The sequence below is a fragment of the Pyrus communis genome, chromosome 13, assembly GCF_963583255.1.
Source record: "Pyrus communis chromosome 13, drPyrComm1.1, whole genome shotgun sequence".
Classification (NCBI taxonomy): domain Eukaryota; kingdom Viridiplantae; phylum Streptophyta; class Magnoliopsida; order Rosales; family Rosaceae; genus Pyrus; species Pyrus communis.
In genome coordinates, this window is record NC_084815.1 from 7567598 (window position 1) to 7589895 (window position 22298).

The 22298-nt window shown below is 36.6% G+C and overlaps 1 protein-coding gene across 1 annotated transcript; it reads right to left on the bottom strand.

The window, feature by feature from the left end:
• Positions 1-17177: 17177 nt before the first annotated feature.
• On the bottom strand, positions 17178-18931 carry LOC137713338 (uncharacterized). The gene is made up of 2 exons (XM_068452627.1): positions 18615-18931; positions 17178-18039 (listed from the first exon to the last, which is right to left on the bottom strand). The coding sequence occupies exons 1-2, from the start codon at positions 18762-18764 to the stop codon at positions 17404-17406; spliced, it is 786 nt and encodes a 261-aa protein (XP_068308728.1). The 5' UTR covers positions 18765-18931; the 3' UTR covers positions 17178-17403.
• Positions 18932-22298: the final 3367 nt, after the last annotated feature.

The following is a 22298-nucleotide window of genomic DNA, read 5'->3' on the forward strand; positions in this document are numbered from 1 at the left end:
AGTCACATAAATATGCTCCTATCAAATTCCCCCGCACTTAGCTTTTGCTACTCCCCGAGCAAAACAAAACAAACAAAACATAACCTAGACCTTCCAACATTTACCTCAAGGATCTCCAATGCAACATGACATGTTAAAAATCACTACTCCCACAGATTTTAGCTATCCCTACCCTTTAGCATATACTTAACCATAGTCACCACTCACTAGCACGCATTTAATCAATTAAAACAACATTTTGAATATAGTAACATGCCTTAGAGAATTCATCAATTCCTCATTGGATATACTCTCTATTTTCACATAGATTTTTTTACTACACTCCCTACACTAGGTATATGTGAGAAGATTGATGTAAACATGTAGACTAATACTCACATATGTATAATCAAAGAAGGCACTTTCTGGAATTATTAACATGTATATGATTATGATCTCATGAATGGAATGCCACTACTTAGACGCGAGAACCAGGGATACCATATGCTCGAACCAATTTTAAACTCCACATATTGAAACACATAACAATCAAGATCGAAGTCAAAGGGTTGTAACGGGGCTAAGGTATTGGCTAACAAAGAAAGGTAAGGATAAACAAAAGTTATTAAAGCAATAGTAAGCAAAGTAATGAAATAAACACTTAGAATTCACTTTTGAATGCATAAACCAACTTTAAACACGAAGGGAAGATTCACACATCAAATAGGGCCAGATTCAAACTTTTGGACATTTTTTTCAACAACCAATACTTGTGAGTTCAATCTCACTTATTTCTCAACTCTTTTTCTTTCTATTCTCTACTTTTTCTTCTTTTTTCTTTCTTTTTCATGTTTTTTTTTCTTTCCCATGCCCAATTCTTTTTCTTTGGCACATAAAACATACATCCTCTTAGATTTCCATGAAAAAACACCTTCCCACACACTTGTTTTTTCTGCAATTTTTAGATCAAAAGGAATTCTCTCTAAGTCATGCTTCACTATACTTTAAGAACAAGGGTATGGATAGTCCTATTCTAGGCTAGGTAAGGATAGTGTGGCTAACAAAGAAAATGGGCTAACTAAGGCTCAAAGGGTTTAAACCCACAATACATATGCAAAGGGTAAGGCTTTTTGGCTATGGTTTTAACTAAATAACTTCATCTTGTTTTATGTTATGCACTCAATTTTATGCTTTGAATGAAATGGGCATGAGTTCTAGTATTTGGAACTATAATGATGAAACGCATTCTAAGTAGCAACCAATCAAAGAAATAATGAGATCATGCAACGACTTTAGAAGACAAAAACATCTCAGATTAATAACTCTCCAAATAAAGTTTAGGCTCAAGTCTCTCAGGGTTGTAGCGTTAGTTTGAGTTCTTTCCTTCAAGCATGTTAAAAAAACTGATTTTTTCCTTTTTGTGATTACATGTGAATTCGTAAACGACAACTACAACTAAGCATAAACCAAAGAGCATATCAAACTTCCATCCATGTTTGTAACTTTCTTTAACAGTCATGCAATTAAAAACCAAATCCTCATCATTGTGTTGGAAGGTATCCTAAGACATAAACAAACACACAAAAACGACTCTTTTTGCGTTTTTCAAACATTCTTTTTTCGATTTTTTTTCAAATTTTCTGATTTTTTGTTTAAGACACATAAAAACACTTCAAAACACATTAAAAACTGTGACATCCCACATCGCCCAGGGGAGTGATCCTTAAATGTATATTCCCATCCCTACTTAGCACGAGGCCTTTTGGGAGCTCACTGGCTTCGGGTTCCATGGGAACTCCGAAGTTAAGCGAGTAGCGCGCGAGAGCAATCCCAGGATGGGTGACCCATCGGGAAGTTCTCATGTGAGTTCCCAGAAACAAAACCGTGAGGGCGTGGTCGGGGCCCAAAGCGGACAATATCGTGCTACGGTGGTGGAGCGGGCCCGGGAAGTGGTCCCCCCCCGGGCCGGGATATGACAATTGGTATCAGAGCCTAACCCTGGTCGCGGATGTGTCGACGAGGACGTCGGGCCCCTAAGGGGGGTGGATTGAGACATCCCACATCGCCTAGGGGAGTGATCCTTAAATGTATATTCCCATCCCTACTTAGCACGAGGCCTTTTGGGAGCTCACTGGCTTCAGGTTCCATGGGAACTCCGAAGTTAAGCGAGTAGCGCGCGAGAGCATTCCCAGGATGGGTGACCCATCGGGAAGTTCTCATGTGAGTTCCCAGAAACAAAACCGTGAGGGCGTGGTCGGGGCCCAAAGCGGACAATATCGTGCTACGGTGGTGGAGCGGGCCAGGGAAGTGGTCCCCCCGGGCCGGGATATGACAAAAACACTTCAAAACAGTGAGTAACAACTTTAGAAGTGATAGGTGATAAAATCCCTCGAAAATCAGTGAAAAATCATTTGTTTACCCCCCCTCCACACTTAAACCAAACATTGTCCTCAATGTTTCAAACATAGACTCATAAACAAACAAACAAATAACACAATTAACACACACGACAATAATGGCAAAGTAAAAGCAATAAAAAGTAGGGTTTAGGAACGCAAATCTGGTTGTGGAGTGTTGGAGATTCCTAGGTCTTATTTATTTGAATGCATGGGTTGCCTCCCAAGAAGCACTTGCTTTAACGTCTTCCAGCCAGACTATACCTCCTTTTAAGCTCCCCTAGGTCCCATGGCATGGAATTGATCTTTGAATGGGAGGTGATACTTGAAATGATCTGGTAATGGTTTAAATTCTTGAGTGGGTGCCTGAATCATTAACAACATATTAGTATAAAACAAAATTGAAATTCGGGGAGGTGGCTTACCTGTGTGCTCCGACATGAACTCAAGAATAAACACCCCTTCGAAAGTTGTAGGACTAGAAAATTCAGCCATATTTGGTGTTTTGAGAGTTATGACTTGTCTCATGTCATAAAATCCAACTTCTTCGGGAATTGTTGTCTCAAGTATATCCTCTTTGATGAATTCTAGACATTCCCCAGCCACTTCTTTCTCTTGAATCATTCTTCTTGTTTTGTAAAGTTCCTTGGACAATTCAACACATTCTGGAACTTGATTTCTTTGCACCTTTGGAAGGGCTTCCAAGATGTCTTTTTCACTTTCTTCTTCCTTGGAATTTATGAACCTGCAAGGAATAGGGACATTTGGTAGATTGGGGTTAGAAAGAATTGAATTTGGAACAACATTACCTGAATTGGATGGCATAGGAGCATTGAGTGGCTGCGGCAAGGGTTGTTCTACCCTTTCCGTGGCTTTGGCATCCTCCTCTTCCTCGAGCAGCAACTGTTCATCCATCTTTTGGCTTGGTTTGGACCTCTTGGGTTCATCTCCAACCTCCATGCCACTTTCCGAGGTGATAGCTTCAGCAATTTCAACAATTGAGTCGGATAGCAATTGCCATGTCTTGCTTCTCAAGTACCTGAAATTAAAGAAATAAAACTGAATCAAATATCAAAAGAAAAAAAATAAACAAACAAACAGAGGGATTAGCAATTTTACTAATCCCCGGCAACGGCGCCAAAATTTGATGTGAAATATTCTAACACTCAAATTAAAACCCTATGATTGTAGTATGTGTAAGTGGGGATTGTTCTAGGCCGGGGATTAGAAGGGATGTTAATCTACTCTAAACTGACTTAAAAACACTTAACTAGATTTATATGACTCAAAACAAACTAAAAAGACTCAAAACAGCACAAAATAATCAAATAGACTTAAACTAGACACTAAAGGATGATTTGGACGAATTCTAACTTAACTTTGACTCAAAATGCTTAAAAACACAAGTTGGGACAAATTCTAACTAAAAGACACAACCAAGTAAAAGGGGATTGGATTTTGGATGAAATTAAGGTAAAAACAAACAGATTTAAAGACTCTAAACAACTTGGAAGAAATTGGGGAAAAATATGGGTGATAAGCTAGCTAGAGGGTCATTCTCCACACATGACACACTTGCATACAAATTGATTTCCAGTTGCTTTTCCAATAAACCATGAACCTCAACACCCCAGATTAACCGTGAATAGCACTAATTAACCCTCAGATTTTCCTTAAGTCATTGAATTGGATGGAATACGCATCGGCAACCAAATTATTCTTCAATAGTTCCCTACATGAATAGCATAATAGAGATATAATCAAAGATCATTAAGCTTTGTGAAAATCATAAACATTGACAAGGCATTCGTAACTATAAACAGCATGATACTCCTGCCAAGAATTTACTTAACATGATTGTGACTAGCAACCTCCACTACTTATGAATATAAGTTCATAACGATTAGGTGAAACTCCCTTATATTCTAGCATCAAATTCATGCATGCAAACTAAGCAGGCCCTCGTAATCAACACACAAGAATAAGTTCTTAATCAAACAGTTAAGTAAATTGTATTCACAATCTATGAAATCACAACTGAAAGTAATCAATTCATATTGCAAATATAATCCTGGTTTCAAAGTCTCTTCTAGCTAAAATAAGTTTACCTCCTCATGTTCGCAAAACAAAGATAAGTAAACTTAAACATTAAAAACAAAGATAGAATACACCTAGAAACACTCCAGGTGGCTCCTCCTTCCTTCCTCGCTGCGCACAATGGGGATTTGTGTGAATTTAGGCTCTTGAGGTGTGGTGGATGGTGTGGTGTGAAATTGTGGTAGAGGGTGGTGGTTTATGGGTGTTGCGGCATCATGTATTTACAAGGTGAAGGGAAGGAACGAAATTGGGCTAAAAAGGAGAGGAATTAGGACTCCAAATCACTAAAGAACAAGGACAATTTCAATCAGATTCCAAGGAGGACAAGGAATGGTCCTTGTGGTAGATTCTAGAACTTCTATAAGGGTTACATGTGACATAAACTTAGGGCACGAAAATAGGGCTTTTAGAACCTGATATTTAGGTGATTTAATGTGAAAATGAGTCCTCTGTGAAGCTGGAATTAAGGTAGGAAAAGATTAGGATAGGATAAGATAAGATAAGGTTGGATAAGGTTTGGATAAGATAAGGTAATTTGGATAATATTCCTTCTTTGTAGCTGATTCCTTATCTTCCAAGTCTTCAATTTAATTCTTCCAGATGTTAATCACATCTTGATCTTTAAATTCATCCATCCACCTTGCTTCATGCATGTGCAATCCATTCCAAGCCCAAAACTGCTCTAAAATGCTCTAAATTGCACTTTCTTGCCAACTTTGTCAATTGAACCTGAAAACACACGAAAATAGATTAAAACACTTTAACAAGTAGAAATTAGCTATGTAAATGCAAGAAAACAAGCTAACTAAGTCGCATAAATATGCTCCTATCACCTAAAAGCAAACAGTGCATCTTTCTGGGTTACAGTCTCAACCACAAGGGCTATAAATGTCTTGATCTCCTGGCATTATGTCTCCAGGCATGTCATCTTCGATGAGTCCAGTTTTTCCTTTCACAAGCAAGTCTCTGCAGCATCCTTCCCATATCCATTATTACCTACAATCCCTCTATTCCATCTCAATTAACCGTTTCTACCGCCACAGTCAACCCACAGACCTCTCCTCAAGAGCTTTCTCCAGTCTCTCAGCCCCCACAACCACATCCATCTGCCATCCCCTCCATATCCTCTCCTATCAGTGCCTTTCCATCCCCTCCACAACCACATCCATCTTCACATTCTCCCACCAACATTCACCCTGTGCAAACCTGATCTAAATCCGGCATTTACAAGCCCAAAGCCTTAACAGCAACCAAGCATCCTCTATTATCTCATCTCTTTCATGACTTTGTTCCTACTACATATCTTCAGGCCTCTAAATATCCCCACTGGGTTAAAGCTATGCAAGATGAGTTTCTTGTACTGAAGCAAACTGGAACCTGATGGTACCATTGACAGGTACAAGGCACGTCTCGTTGCAAAAGGTTTTCACCAGCAAGAAGGATTAGACTATACAGAAACCTTTAGTCCGGTTACTAAATCGGTCACCATTTGAATTCTCTTCACTTTGGCAGCTCAATATGACTGGTTTCTTAATCAACTTGATGTAAGCAATGCCTTCCTCCATGGTAATCTCTTCGAACAAGTGTTTATGCAACAGCCATCTGGTTTTGAAGACTCTACTCATCCTAATCACATTTGGCATCTCCACAAGTCTCTCTATGGCCTCAAACAAGCTCCCCGAGCTTGGTATGAAAAACTTCATGGAGCACTAACCTCTTTGGGATTCACTGGTTCTCAATCAGATCATTCTTTATTTGTCAAGACAGATCCAAGTGCATATTCTGGTACCTTAAGGGCTCCATTGATCTGGGTTTATGGTTTCCCAAAAGTTCCTTTACTCCAATACTCATAGCATTCTCAGATGCTGATTGGGCAGGTTGTTCTCTTGACCGAAAGTCTACTGGAGGTTTCTGCATTTTCCTTTGCTCTTCTCTTATTAGCTGGAGTGCTAAAAAGCAACCTACTGTTGCTCGCTCATCCACTGAAGTTGAGTATCGGTCCCTTGCCAATACTGCTGCAGAAATCACTTGGATATGCAAGCTTTTAGTGGATATTACCTACAAATCTTCTTCTGTTCCACAACTATGGTGTGATAATGTCTTTGCTCTTTCTTTGGCCAAAAATCCATTGTCTATGCTCATACCAAGCATGTTGAGATTGATTACCATTACATTCGAGAGAAGGTTTTGGCCAAAGAAATCTTTGTTCACTATATTTGCACCTAGCAACAGATTGCAGATATTTGTACAAAGGCTCTTGCTAAGGACCGATTTCACACTCTCCGACACAAACTCTCTCTTCGAACTCCTCAGCTCAGCTTGAGGGGGGATGTTGAGGATACTTATGTAAATACAATAGTTAGTTAATACTTAGAGATATAATTCAATATTTGTTAATTTGTTGAGATGTGTAGTTAGTTAGTTGGAGAGTGGTTGACAGTGACATGTGTAAATGAGTTGTATATATACAACTATCTTGTAATTTTATCAATTGAAATGGAAAGTTATTCTTTTCCAAACAAAGAGGACACACAAATATAAGAAACTCCACAATTACCGAATTCTTGTTTCTAAACTCTAAAAATTGAAAATCAAACGAAAAAAACTTGCATAAATAGATTCATTTCTTAGTTGGATGATTAAAAACTTCAAAATCATCATCATGGGTCAAAAAGAGCTTGGCTTTCTCTATGAGAGCTCTTAGGGTTTTAGTTAGGTTGTAAGATAAAGATTAGTGAGGATTTGATTATCGGATATAAGTTTATTGATAAAATTTTCATTTTATTGCTAATTTCATCTTGTACTCGATGATAATTATGTTGATGGGATTATTGCCGCATTGGTTCGCAGGTGATAGCCATAAGCCAACAATGTTCATAATGACTTGCTATCAATTACCTTTATCAGACTGAGAATAGGGTAAACAAATTCTCCAGCTCCACACCTTTCATTTTCTGTAAAAAAAAAAAAAAAAAAAAAAAAGCTTTAAATCCTATATATTTTGTGCAGGAATTAATAGGCTTGTTCCCTCCTGCTATGATAATCATTTGATAATGCTTACTATGTTTGGTGATTAGTTCGGCATATTTTACACTTCAAATATATATGGAAAGTTCTGTTATCTTGTCTTTTTGGATCTGTTGACTGGTTGCTATTGAAGATGTCTGATTAATATTCTTTTACGTATGTTGGCGCGACATTGGTTACTATATCAATCTAGTTCAATACTATTAATCATCTGCTCTTCAACGATTGTAATGCCATTCCCCTCCATTTCAGGCTTTTTTATTTTTATTTCTTATTGTTTATGATGCTCAACCTTCGGGAGAAAGATTAACTGCAAACAAAGCACACTAAGTTTACATATCGGCAGTATGGTTAATCATATTACGGCTGGCATATGGTGTTTGGCTTCGGTCACTATGGAGGTCCTTAAGTTATCTCGTACGTTTATGGGAAACTTGGTAAAAGTTGGTTATGTGGCATGAAGGGACTGACTTAGTCGGTCCAAGTTAAATCAAGTTTTTTCAACACTTCTTCCTTTGTGATTGTGGAATTTTTCAGGTCGACGGGCCGAGGGCCCACTCCAACAACACCAATACTATCCCTACTTTACCACCTGCCTAATCCTCAGGTGTGGTGTTTTATCACAAAATGCCTAGGTGTTAGTTAGAGTATTTTCATTTAAACTGCTTTCTCTTTGGCTCTCTAGCGGATGTGGGACAATTGATTCCAACACTCACCCGCACGTGAGACCCCATTTTATGGGTCACACGTGGTGAACCACACATCGGTAACCATGTGGAGCCAAGTTGGGGCTCACCTATCGCACGGGGCCAAACGGGGACCCACCAAATCACGTGGAGTCTTTGGCCTACGTGGAGCCAAGTCGGGGCTCACCTATTGGGCGGGGCCAAACGGGGACCCACGCAATCACGTGGCGTCTTTGGCCTACATGGAGCTATGTCGGGACTCACCCATCTTGCGGGGCCAAAGGGGACCCACCCAATCACTTGGTAGCCCGTCCCCTGGCTCTAATACCATGTGAAATTTTTCAGGTCGACGAGCTGAAGGCCCATTCCAACAACATCGATAATGTCCTCACTTTACCACCTGCCCAATCCTCAAGTGTGGGGTTTTGTCACAAAAGGCCTCGATGTTAGTTAGAGAAGGGTATTTCTATATAAACTGCTTTCTCTTTGGCACTCTGGCCGATGTGGGACAATGGGTTCAAACATGTGGAATTTAGTTTCAAAGTATTTCAATTTCATAAAGAGTTCTGAATGTACATGGAAGTATATGTAAGCAAGAAAAGTGAATGGTTACAAGCAACCATCTTTACATGAAACCCTAGAGACCGGGTAAACCTAGGATACAAGCTTTTCCTTAATTCAAGGTGATTTACATCAAACCCAAGACTAAGAAGTAATCAACAAGTTAAGTGCCTTGAATCAAAGAGAAGAGAAAGCTAGAAAGCTGGAAAGAAAAACTGGCAGTTGACTTTGTACATCTATGATTACTTGGAGACTTATGATATGAGGTGACATGCAAGGGTTTAGTGATTGGTTCCAACACTCCCCCTCAAGCTAGATCGTGGAGTGTAGTCGAGCCAAGCTTGCTTAGAAGCCGACGAAATTGGTGAAAGGGTAGAGCCTTGGTGAACAAGTCAGCCAATTGGTCATGGCTCCGAGTGAATTGAGTTTGAATGACTTATGTCTGAACTTGAGCTCCGATGAAATGGAAATCCACCTCAATGTGCTTGGTTCTTTCATGAAAAATAGGATTGGCTGCAATGTGCGTGGCAGCCTGATTATCACATATAAGAGACTTAGGAGCTTGATGGGGAAACCCTAAGTCTAAAACAAGGCTTTTAAGCCAAATTAATTCACATGCAGTAGCTGCCATTGCTCGATGCTTCCCTTCAGCACTAGATCGAGCAATAACATGTTGTTTCTTACTCTTCCATGTCACAAGGTTTCCTCCAACGAAAGTGCAGTATCCAATGGTAGATTTTCTATCAATTGTACTACATGCCCAATCTGCATCTGTGTAAGCACAGATTTCTGTGGACTGATTGTTTGACATAAGAATGCCTTTATCTAATGAACCTTTAAGATAATGCAGGATGTGTTTGAGAAGTTGAAAAGATTACATTGTGGGAGCATGCATAAACTGGCTAACTAAGCTAACAACATGAGTGATGTCTGGGCATGTGATAGTGAGATAGATAAGCTTGCCCACCAACCTTTGGTAGTAGCTTATATTGGTGAGAGGTTCTTCAGTCAAGTCGGGCTTCATTTTGCTGTCAATAGGTGTGATGGCATGCTTGCAATCAGTGAGACTAGCCTCAATGAGTAAATCAACCACGTACTTTATTTGACTAAGAAATAACCTTTTGTAAGAGGTGGTCATCTCAATGCCAAGAAAGTACTTTAATCTCCCAAGATCATTGATGGCAAATGTGTGGTGTAAGGAATGTTTCAGGGCTTGAATTTCAATCTCATTGTCGCCAGTGATGATCAAATCATCAACATAAATGTGAATCATAAGTTTACCACTAGAGTCATTTCAAATAAATAAGGAGGAATCAGCATTACTTCTTATGAATCATGCCCTCTCTAAGACAGAACTTAACTTGGCATACCATGCCCTCGGAGATTGCTTTAATCCATAGATCGCCTTGTGTAGCTTACAAACCATTCCTTTTTCCACTTGAATATAACCTGGTGGAGGTTGCAGGTAGACTTCTTCTTGAAATTCTCCATGAAGGAAAGCATTTTTAACATCCATTTGGTACAAAGAGCAACCACAATTGACTGCCATAGAGAGCAATACCCTAACAGTGTTCATCTTAGCCACTAGGGCAAAGGTTTCCTTGTAATCAACCTCGAATGTCTGAGTGAAACCACGATCCATAAGTCTGGCTTTGTGTCTCTCTATTGAACCGTCTGCCTTGAGCTTTGTTACCTACTTCCAACAGCCTTCTTTCTTGAAGGCAACTTGACAATGCTTCAGGCGTTAGTTTCTTCTAATGCATTGAGCTCTTCAACCATAGCGAGTTTCTAATGTGGCAAGGAAGAAGCTTCTTGGTTCAGCAATTTTAGAGACTTCAGCAAGAAAGGCACGGTGAGAAGTTGAATATTTCAAGTACTGTGAGGCATCAATGATCAGATACCTTGAGGCATAAGGCACATAGTCAAAAAGCCTTGCTGGAGGTTTTCTTGCCCGAAATGGATTTCTTTGTACACCTTAGGTTGACTATGATGGTTGCGCATTGTCAACTTAATCTTTAGATCCATGTTCAATGTCCCCTTGTGAAATGACCTGTGAATTTGAAGAATTCGTGACTTGGTGTCCTTCCTCATTACCTTGAGTGTCATGCACTGCTGGAACATCATTATCATGCTCTATGCACCTAAGTAATGGAAACAAATCATGTAGAAATTCCCCCTCACAAGAAACATGCCTTCTTGGTTGAAAGAAGACATCTCTAAAGACAATACATTTGATGGAGCAAGGATTGAAGCATTTATATCCCTTCTGTGTAGGTAAATACCCTACAAACACACAATTTTCAGCCCTAGCATCCAATTTGTCACGATGTTGATGTTGTACATGAACAAAACATGAGTAACCAAACACTTTCAAGTGAGACAGCTTGATAGGTCTTTTTTCAAGAGTTTCATAAGGAGATTTAAACCGTAGGACCCGACTTGGGAGTTAGTTGATGAGGTATGTAGCTGTTAAAATTGCATAGGACCAAAACTTCTTTAGAACATTCATATGTAACATTAGTGGATGAGTTTTTTCAAGTAGGTCTTGATTCTTTCGCTCAACAATCCCATTTTGTTATGGGGTTCCCACACAGCTGGTTTGATGTACAATTCCTTATGAACTCAAGTATTGAACCATAGTGTTGGATAAAAACTCAGTACCATTATCTGATCTTAGTGTTTTAATAGTTGAATGGAATTAATTTGACATAAGTGCATGAAAGTCTTGAAAGATAGTTGGAACTTCACTTTTAGCCTCCATGAGATAAAGAAAAGTGACATGAGTGTAATCATCCACAAAAATGACAAAATATTTGTAACGTTCCATTAATTTAATAGTAGGACCCCATACATCGGTGTGAACAGGTTCAAAAGGTATAGTAGACCGAGACATTGAGGTTCCAAAAGGTAACCTAGCAGACTTTGAAAAATGACAATTATCACACTTAATCAATGGCTAACAAAACTTAGGAAATAGTTTTGACAAAACAACTTCGGATGGATAGGCTAGCCTTTGGTGCCAAAGTTGTTGATCATTGGAATAGCTTGGTTGAACTTGAAGGGCTGTTGACAAAGTGGGCTTTGTGCAAAAAAAATAAAGGCCATTTTGATAGAATCCTTTAGCAATCTTCCTTTTGGTGAGAGCATCCTGAAAAATACATTTGTGGGTGAGAATATGGCTAGGCAATTTAGAGTGTTAGTGAGTTGTCCTACTGACATCAATTGAAATGGAAAAGATGGTACATATAAGGCAGTAGACTCTATGGTGTTTGAGACTAAACCTAGTTTTCCTTTTCCCATAACTGAGACATTTTTTCCATTTGCAACTGACACATGATATGGTTTTGACAAGGCTTGAAGAATAGTAGTTGATAGATCTTATCCTCCTTAGCTCTTTTGAGAAGAATAGTAGAGTCCGTGGTATGAATGAGGTATACATCCAACTCATTCCACATAGTCTTTAAACTGCCAAGATGCTGAACAAAGGACTTCTTTTCTTGTTGAGGACAAGCGATATCTCTTTCCAACTGGAATACTAGAGCATAGTTGTTCTGGTTTCCATACATATCCTTCACAAATTTCCACAAATCTTGTGAAGATTCAGAATAACTAGGAGTAGAGAAAGTTTATTCATCTGTTTACTGTAGTTTGTAAAGAATTCTTGATTTGTTTAAGAATCATGAGTCATTTTAATAAGAGGACTTTATTTTCCAACTCGTTCCAATTTCTTTTTAATTATTTAGCTTTTAACTCATGTTTCGGATTCGGGTTCGAGTTTGTATTACCGACGCCGGGATTAGATTGGAGTAGAGAAAGTTTATTCATCTATTTACTGTAGGTTGCAAAGAATTCTTGATTTGTTTAAGAATCATGAGTCATTTTAATAAGAGGACTTTATTTTCCAACTCGTTCCAATTTCTTTTTAATTATTTAGCTTTTAACTCATGTTTCAAATTCGGGTTTGAGTTTTTATTACCGACCTCAGGTTCGGGGCATGATAGAATGGTATCAGAGCATAGGTATTAGATACTCTTGGATAAGAACTGTTGGGGAAGATTAGCATGAGCCAGATAAGTTTGAATTTCAAAAAGTTTGTGCGATGGGTTTTGGAAGTAAAGGTTTTGGTTGGCCTCTAGTGATATGTAGAGTGTACAATAGGCTTGAATGTGAAGTCAGTTTTTGCACCTGATCTTGACAATTGAATTAATATGTGGATCTTTTGAGAAAGGAAATCAAGTTTTGAGAAAGGATCTTTTGAGGTTAAGCAATGCATGTATATAACTTTAAGATGCATTATTGTGATGTTAGTAGAATGATATTGGAGAAATGAAAATGGTGATATTTCTTAAAGGAATGATAATGATATGTTTCTAAGTTTCAAGGGAAGAGAGAGCAATCAAGGATTAGAAAACTGAATTGTTTTGACTTACTGGAGAGAAATACAATGAGGTTGGAATGGAAGGTTATAAGATGTATCTATGCGGTAGCATATGGTCATTAAGTTGTATGAGCTTGATGATATTAATTTCGGGAGTAACCTACAGGATTCAAGGGATTATACATACAAATTTAAATGACAAAGAGCTTACAAGTTGTACGTATAAGGAAGGTTTTGTTGAAAGTCTTCATCAACATTATATTGATGATTATGGTTATATGGATTAAGTGATTATTTGGAGATATAGTTCTTTTTGAACATCCATATGTACTGAAGAAATTAAGAGCAACAATTTGGTGAGTTTTAAGTGGAATGAGAGGCAATAAAAAATAAAAAATAAAAAATTCTTTGTGAGGTAAATGATTGAGGATGTACTATTTGGAATGAGAATTCGGAAAAATCTTAGGCTTACTGCAGCATCCGAGTATAGAAAGAGAAACTAGTGGTCATCCTCTGCTAGTTAAAGGGAAACCATGGACACAACTGATCCATTGAAGGCTATTGTAAAGTTGAGTTAAAGAAAATTATTTCAGAAAATCTTCATGTTTGGGGATTACATTTGGACAATTTAAGTTAGTGACGTAGCTTTTATGAATATATTTTACTGATCATTAAGGTTCGGTTGAGAGTATGTGTCTTTCAAGTATTTGAAAGCTTGGAGACTGAGATTAATAAGAGGATGTGGCAAGTGTATTGACGAGGTCTCTAATATTTGCTAAGTATATGAATTATGACGCATAGCGTTGATCCTCTCTACGATTTGGAATTTAAGTAATGGTTGATTGATAAGTACAAATTCAATTGACTAAGGAAAGTAATCATTTGGAGCTATGAGTGTCATGTACTTTCGTTTACCACATATCTTTGAGGCTTAATGAAAAGAATGGAGAGTTATGAATTGGATGACCTAGCTCTTTAGGCATGAATATATATTCAAATTGAGGAACTTCATTACCATGAATTATCTCTATGGAGTTTTGGGTTTAAGAAATAAAGTTACAGTTGTGATGTGGAATTTAGTCTCGTAATAGAAGTACATAAGATGAAGTTATTGGAGAATGTAAGATTTTAGTCCTTCATAAATTAATAAGCAGTTGAAGTTGTTGGTTAGTAGAGGATTAGAATAGTGAGATAACTTGGAATATTGGTTGTTCAATAGAATCATGAAATTAGTTGCAGATTGACATCATAAAGTGATAGATTGTTGTAAAGATTTAGTTTCTCAGCTTGTGATTTAGTGGTGACTCTTCAAAAAGATTTAATTATTTCGGGCTTGGAGATATAAGTATTGTATGTACGAATTTATAGAAATACTTGGAAGAGTATTATTCACTTTAAGTTGAACTCCTTGGAGGATATTTCGAATGAGATCGGATTAGATTGGAGTAGAGAAAGTTTATTCATCTGCTTACTGTAGGTTATAAAAAATTCTTGATTTGTTTAAGAATCATGAGTCATTTTAATACGAGGAATTTATTTTCCAACTCGTTCCAATTTCTTTTTTAATTATTTAGCTTTTAACTCACGTTTCGGATTCGGGTTCGAGTTTTTATTACCGACCCCGGGTTCGGGGTGTGACAAAAGAGTTCAACAACTTAAATTTAAAGACTCAACAACTTAAATTTAAACACTACAACAACTTAAATATTAAAGAGTACAACACCTTAAATTTAAAGACTCAACAACTTAAATTTAAAGAGTACAACAACTTAAATATGAAAGAGTACAACAACTTAAATTTAAAGACTCAACAACTTAAATTTAAGGACTACAACTTAAATTTAGAGACTATAATCATCATCTTCATCCGCCATTGTAGGAGTATAGTCGGATGTAAACAACCCCTGTCGGGTCATAATTTCCCTCTTTTTCCTATCAAAATATGCCTTGCTCATTGGAGTATAATCCCTAGTGTTCCTTTCCATGTTTCTATCATCCATCTCTTCTTGTATTTCTTTTCCCCATTCTTTGTGTCTATGCTTCATTTCTTCCACGGCAATGGCATTTTGCTCTACCATTAATCGCAATGAGGAGGCCATTTCCTCTCGAAAGGCTAACTCCTCCTTTGCCTTCCCCTTTTCCTTCAATTTTCTAGCCTTGTTTTGACCCGGAAACGGATTTTCTACCCTTGTTTCTTCAATCATAGGAGATACTTGTTCATCCCCAGCTGTATTTGACCCGAACACCAGCGTAAGACCAAATCTGTCTTGAGGTAGATCTTGTAAGACCAAATCTGTCTTGAGGTAGATCTTGAAATAACACCCACCCCTTACAAATTTCCCAACAACTATGATGACTAAAAGGTTTTTTCAAGTCATCCATATACAATTGCTTCACTTGGCGTTCCTAGAAAATATAATTACAAAAATTAAAGGAAATTAATTTATGAAAACACTTACTTCGTTGTGTAGATTGGCACTACTTTCATGTCTACTTTTGGCATCATGGCTTGATGTCATTTATTCAAACTTGGTTGAAGATGTTTTTTCCATCGTAAAGAACAACTGTCGTGGTTTTGAGGATTCGATGGAGTGGTGCCTTCGTAAACTCATAGTACATTTTGGACGTACGAGTACAAATGCCTTCCCTTGTTTGAGAATTACCCTTGACACTATCTTTCGAGACCCATCTATAAGCCTTGCAAAGAACTTAATCTTCTTTTCAGGTCCAAGCCCTTCCTTTGAATATGTGGCCATTTGAAAATTATTGAAAAAATTAAAGGAAAGATTATTGGAAGAGGTAAGAGAATATAATGTGAAGAATTAAAATAAAATGAGGTAAGATAGTATGGAATGGTGAAAATGATGTGAGAAATGGTGTACAAATGGCTTAGGTATTTATAGGAAAAAAAAGTAGACTTTTTGGCCGAGTGAGGCCCATAAGCCCTTTAGCCTAGCCCTCAGTCAGAGACGGTTTTCATCTCAAAACGAGCTATTTTTTGGCCTATGGCCCTTTGGCCAGGTCGGTTGGAGATGGCCTTAGTTCATTTAGGGTTTCATATTTTATTTCCTAGAAAGAAAAAGAGAGAAAAGAGCATTAAGGCTTCACCTTCCTCTTTGTTCTTTATTTGTGAAACCCTAGTTGCTAAACCTTCTTTCATGCATTAAACACCCAAACATTGAAGAATAGGGTTGCATTGTCTTTGTGGTTTTGCATTAAATTTGTGGTCAATTGTTTCTAGTTTCAAGTCTTTAAACTGACCCATTTTTGGATTCTCGCCAGTTTCTTCCTTCAACTATTTGACTGAAGAAACTGACTAGACATTTGAATCCAGATCTGCATATCATTGCCATATCATCATATACATAGTTTGTGTGTTGGTCTCGGTGCCTCAAGGTGAAGAGTTCAAGAAGAGCTACCATCTTGTGAAGATTGGAGACAACATCTTTTTGGTGCCACAAGGTGAAGAGCTATAGACTAGGTCTAGGAATTGAGATTTGCATGGTACTTTGTAAGAATCTTGATTATACTTGTGTTCAAAGTTATTTATATTGTGCCACATATCTCACATACATATACATGCTACTTGTATCACTTGAATATTTAATTGGTATGTGTTCACAATCATGCTCACTTGACACGTTAATAACTTGGAATGAACTGAGGCCTTGCTGACTAAGATAGCTTTTGGTATTTGAAATTGATTATTGAATCTTTGATTTATTGACTAACAAATCTATCTTAGTTGACTAGAGGGCTTGACTAGTCAATCCAGCATATTATAATTTTTATATATAGGATATTCCGTCTAGTACCAATTTCAATGAGGCCACTCCATATCAAACTTCAACGATCTGAACTGTCTATTTTGTAAGTCCCGATTTATAGATGATTGAAGTTCGGCATGGTATAGGCCCCACAACTAATCCCTATTTTTTTAAAAAAATTGGGATCTCTTCCCTTGAATGATTCATTAGAATTAATTGTTTATCTCTAACTTAGCCTTTCGAGTATTGTTTGGCTGCGAGTATTGGATTCATTAGAATTAATAGATCCAACAATCCAAAATCTAATATTGTGAATGGTAAATATATAAGCAACAAAGTAGACAAAAACATAATATCGTTTCTCTTCAAAGCACTTATTAAACATGTGACGAACAATTATTGAACGATGATGTTATTGAAATTAAATCTTATTTGCACGCTTTCCTAATATAGTGAAAAGACAAGCTCTCTACCTTATGTGAGAAAGTAGAAATAGGAAAAGCTTAATACTACTACACTTTCCCAATTCTTAAATTGACTGGAAATTTGACATCCTTCGGACCATGGTCTCCTCCTTCATTCCAAGCTTGCTTAAATGCCTCAATCACATGATCACTCAAGAGCTCAACACCCTTTTCTTTTGCCGTCTGATATGCAGACCATGACCTTATGTAAGTAAAAAAGCCATCCAAATCCATCAACTGCTCTGTCACGAATTCAAACGGTCCTGTGTTCTCTTCTCCGTCCACCGGCACAAATGGAAAATCGATAGTCTTATACTTGTCGTTCACCAATTTACGTGCTGGATCCCAGTAAGGATCAGAATCAACGGTGTAAAAACGATCAAAGACGGTGTCTACAATGCTGTTAACCCTAGGCACTGTATAGCACCATGCTGCAAGGACACCATTAGGTTTCTTCAGTACATGTTTCACTTGTTGGTAGAAATTGGGGAGGTCAAACCAATGGAGGGCCTGAGCAACGATCACCAGATCAACACTTGATTTTGGTGTCAACTTCTGTTCTACCTCGGCTATTGACATGACAGGAGGGGTGTGCTCGTAGCGAATATTGGGCAGCTTGGGTGCCAACTCGAGTTGTTTTTGGCTTGTATCTGTGGCTATCACATTCTTGAAGATCCCGGCTAGCTGCAATTTAGTTTAACATGTTACTTATTATGGTTCGAGATTCATAAAAGAACGAGAAATACTTACACAACTTTAGAAATATTTTGAATATGAAAAATTTATGACTAGAAGCTTTCTACTCTCTCAATCAATAGCATCAAGATTTTAGAGAGATGGGCAAGCGGCTCATTACGAATCATAATAAGCATATCGACTATTGCCAATACATGTTATATTTGATTTTGTCAATTCTCCGATGTTAGATATTCTTCAACAAACACAGAATATAGGGTATACACATCCTTTTTTATCTTCTCTACGCTCTTGTTGATTTTTTGTCATCTGATCGAGTGAATTGAAGATGATCAAATAACAGAAATTAACAAAAAACGTGTGGAAAGTAAAACATGGAGTGTGGAAGCACCACCCAGAATATATAGTGAAAGAAAGGAGGTGACTCGGATAACAAACCTAGGCAAAAACACAATACTGAACAAAAAGGTTTCAGATGACCTAAGCTTAAATTTGTGCTGCAATGGATCTATGTTTAAACCGCAAGAAGTGAAAGGAAGATGTTGGAAAGAAGAGAAACTTACGGATCGGGCAGCCTGGCCACTGCCGGTGCCGACGTCCCATGCGAGGTCGTGACAAGGGGTCCTGGAGGCAATGTAATCAAACAGCTTTTCTGGGTAGCATGGCCGAGTCTCGGCATATTGCTTTGATTGTTTTATGAACAGCTTCGACATTTGTCCCTGATTTCTGTACTGCAAGTCGATCGTTTCAAGTTTTAGACAAGAACGGTAATATTGGTTTGTAATTCTATTGGGTTCGATGCTACCAATTTAAACTGGTTTTCGGTTTAGACTGCGTGATTGTATTTTGACCGAGGAGAAGAGTTCTAAACGAATCTCTCTGCTGAAGGAAGTGAAGGAAAGAGAAATGCGAAACGACTGATCGTGAGTGGTTAATAAAAGTCGGCCAATTCATCTTGGCAACTTCCCCCCAGCGAAGACTTGTTCTCTTTGACTTCTTGTCTTATCATCATGCATCCACCCCATTTTGTGCCTATTTTATTAGGTCTGGCAAATGGGTCGTGTCTATCGTGTTCGTGTCGTTTTCGTGTAACACCTGTTATATTAACGGGTCGTGTCGTGTCACACCCGTTAAGTGACCCGACCCGTTATGACCCGTTAAGAAAAAAATATTTTTTTTAAAAATTTGCACATACCACACATTGCCACATAAATATTACTTCAAAACATTAAAACATTTCTCGTTCAAGTACTATATCTACACTCGAAAATCCAAGCATATACAAACAATTTTGACGGTTTGGATCGTTGAAATTAGTTTTGGAGAATTCGTAAAACCATAGATTGACTAACACTTAGAGTTTATTTATACTTTCATTAAGTATAACATAAGATTTTGTGGTATTCACTTCTGTAAATATTTTAAATTGAAGATCGAATTCATTCATTGTATTCATATAGGGTCAAAGAGTGTAGTTATAAAAAATCATCAAAATCGGAGTTACAATAACCGTTAAATCGTGATTTTTCGTTTATAACCGTTGAAAAGCTTTGTCCCGTTACTTGATCTCTAAATGTTTTTTTTTTTGTGATTTTTTGCTGATGTGATCTCAAAGCATATACAAACAATTTTGACGGTTTGGATCGTTGAAATTAGTTTTGGAGAATTCGTAAAATGATAGATTGACTAACACTTAGAGTTTATTTATACTGTTATTAAGTATAACATAAGATTTTGTGGTATCCACTTGTGTAAATATTTTAAATTGAAGATCGAATTCATTCATTGTATTCATATAGGGTCAAGGAGTGTAGTTATAAAAAAATCATCAAAATCGGAGTTAAAATAACTGTTAAATCGTGATTTTTCGTTTATAACCGTTGAAAAGCTTTGTCCCGTTACTTGATCTCTGAATGTTTTTTTTTTGTGATTTTTTGCTGATGTGATCTCCAAGCATATACAAACATTTTTGACGGTTTGGATCATTGAAATTAGTTTTGGAGAATTCGTAAAACGATAGATTGACTAACACTTAGAGTTGATTTATAGTTTCATTAAGTATAACATAAGATTTTGTGGTATCCACTTGTGTAAATATTTTAAATTGAAGATCGAATTCATTCATTGTATTCATATAGGGTCAAGGAGTGTAGTTATACAAAATCATCAAAATCGGAGTTAAAATAACCGTTAAATCATGATTTTTCGTTTATAACCGTTGAAAAGCTTTGTCCCATTACTTGATCTCTGAATGTTTTTTTTTTTGTGATTTTTTGCTGATGTGATCTCCAAGCATATACAAACAATTTTGACGGTTTGGATCGTTGAAATTAGTTTTGGAGAATTCGTAAAACGATAGATTGACTAACACTTAGAGTTTATTTATACTTTCATTAAGTATAACATAAGATTTTTTGGTATCCACTTGTGTAAATATTTTAAATTGAAGATCGAATTCATTCATTGTATTCATATAGGGTCAAGGAGTGTAGTTATAAAAAATCATCAAAATCGGAGTTAAAATAACCATTAAATCGTGATTTTTCGTTTATAACCGTTGAAAAGCTTTGTCCCGTTACTTGATCTTTGAATGTTTTTTTTTTGTGATTTTTTTCTGATGTGATCTCCAAGCATATACAAACAATTTTGACGGTTTGGATCGTTGAAATTAGTTTTGGAGAATTTGTGAAACGATAGATTGACTAACACTTAGAGTTTATTTATACTTTGATTAAGTATAACATAAGATTTTGTGGTATCCACTTGTGTAAATATTTTAAATTGAAGATCGAATTCATTCATTGTATTCATATAGGGTCAATGAGTGTAGTTATAAAAAATCATCAAAATCGGAGTTAAAATAACCGTTAAATCGTGATTTTTCGTTTATAACCGTTGAAAAGCTTTGTCCCGTTACTTGATCTCTGAATGTTTTTTTTTTTGTGATTATTTTTTGCTGATGTGATCTCCAAGCATATACAAACAATTTTGACGGTTTGGATCGTTGAAATTAGTTTTGGAGAATTCGTAAAACGATAGATTGACTAACACTTAGAGTTTATTTATATTTTCATTAAGTATAACATAAGATTTTGTGGTATCCACTTGTGTAAATATTTTAAATTGAAGATCGAATTCATTCATTGTATTCATATAGGGTCAATGAGTGTAGTTATAAAAAATCATCAAAATCGGAGTTAAAATAACCGTTAAATCGTGATTTTTCGTTTATAACCGTTGAAAAGCTTTGTCCCGTTACTTGATCTCTGAATGTTTTTTTTTTTGTGATTATTTTTTGCTGATGTGATCTCCAAGCATATACAAACAATTTTGACGGTTTGGATCGTTGAAATTAGTTTTGGAGAATTCGTAAAACGATAGATTGACTAACACTTAGAGTTTATTTATATTTTCATTAAGTATAACATAAGATTTTGTGGTATCCACTTGTGTAAATATTTTAAATTGAAGATCGAATTCATTCATTGTATTCATATAGGGTCAAGGAGTGTAGTTATAAAAAATCATCAAAATCAGAGTTAAAATAACCGTTAAATCGTGATTTTTCGTTTATAACCGTTGAAAAGCTTTGTCCCGTTACTTGATCTCTGAATGTTTTTTTTTTGTGATTTTTTGCTGATGTGATCTCCAAGCATATACAAACAATTTTGACGGTTTGGATCGTTGAAATTAGTTTTGGAGAATTCGTAAAACGATAGATTGACTAACACTTAGAGTTTATTTATACTTTCATTAAGTATAACATAAGATTTTGTGGTATCCACTTGTGTAAATATTTTAAATTGAAGATCGAATTCATTCATTGTATTCATATAGGGTCAATGAGTGTAGTTATAAAAAATCATCAAAATCGGAGTTAAAATAACTGTTAAATCGTGATTTTTCGTTTATAACCGTTGAAAAGCTTTGTCCCTTTACTTGATCTCTGAATGTTTTTTTTTTTTGTGATTTTTTGCTGATGTGATCTCCAAGCATATACAAACAATTTTGACGGTTTGGATCGTTGAAATTAGTTTTGGAGAATTCGTAAAACGATAGATTGACTAACACTTAGAGTTTATTTATACTTTCATTAAGTATAACATAAGATTTTGTGGTATCCAGTTGTGTAAATATTTTAAATTGAAGATCTAATTCATTCATTGTATTCATATAGGGTCAAGGAGTGTAGTTATAAAAAATCATCAAAATCGGAGTTAAAATAACCGTTAAATCGTGATTTTTCG

What these genes read in the sequence shown, in the direction of transcription:
- LOC137713338 (XM_068452627.1), bottom strand. Translation starts at nt 18,764, where the DNA reads ATGTCGAAGCTGTTCATAAAACAATCAAAGCAATATGCCGAGACTCGG. An exon ending in GTGGCCAGGCTGCCCGATCC is followed by an intron (nt 18,040 to 18,614) that starts GTAAGTTTCTCT and finishes ACTAAATTGCAG; the next exon opens with CTAGCCGGGATCTTCAAGAA.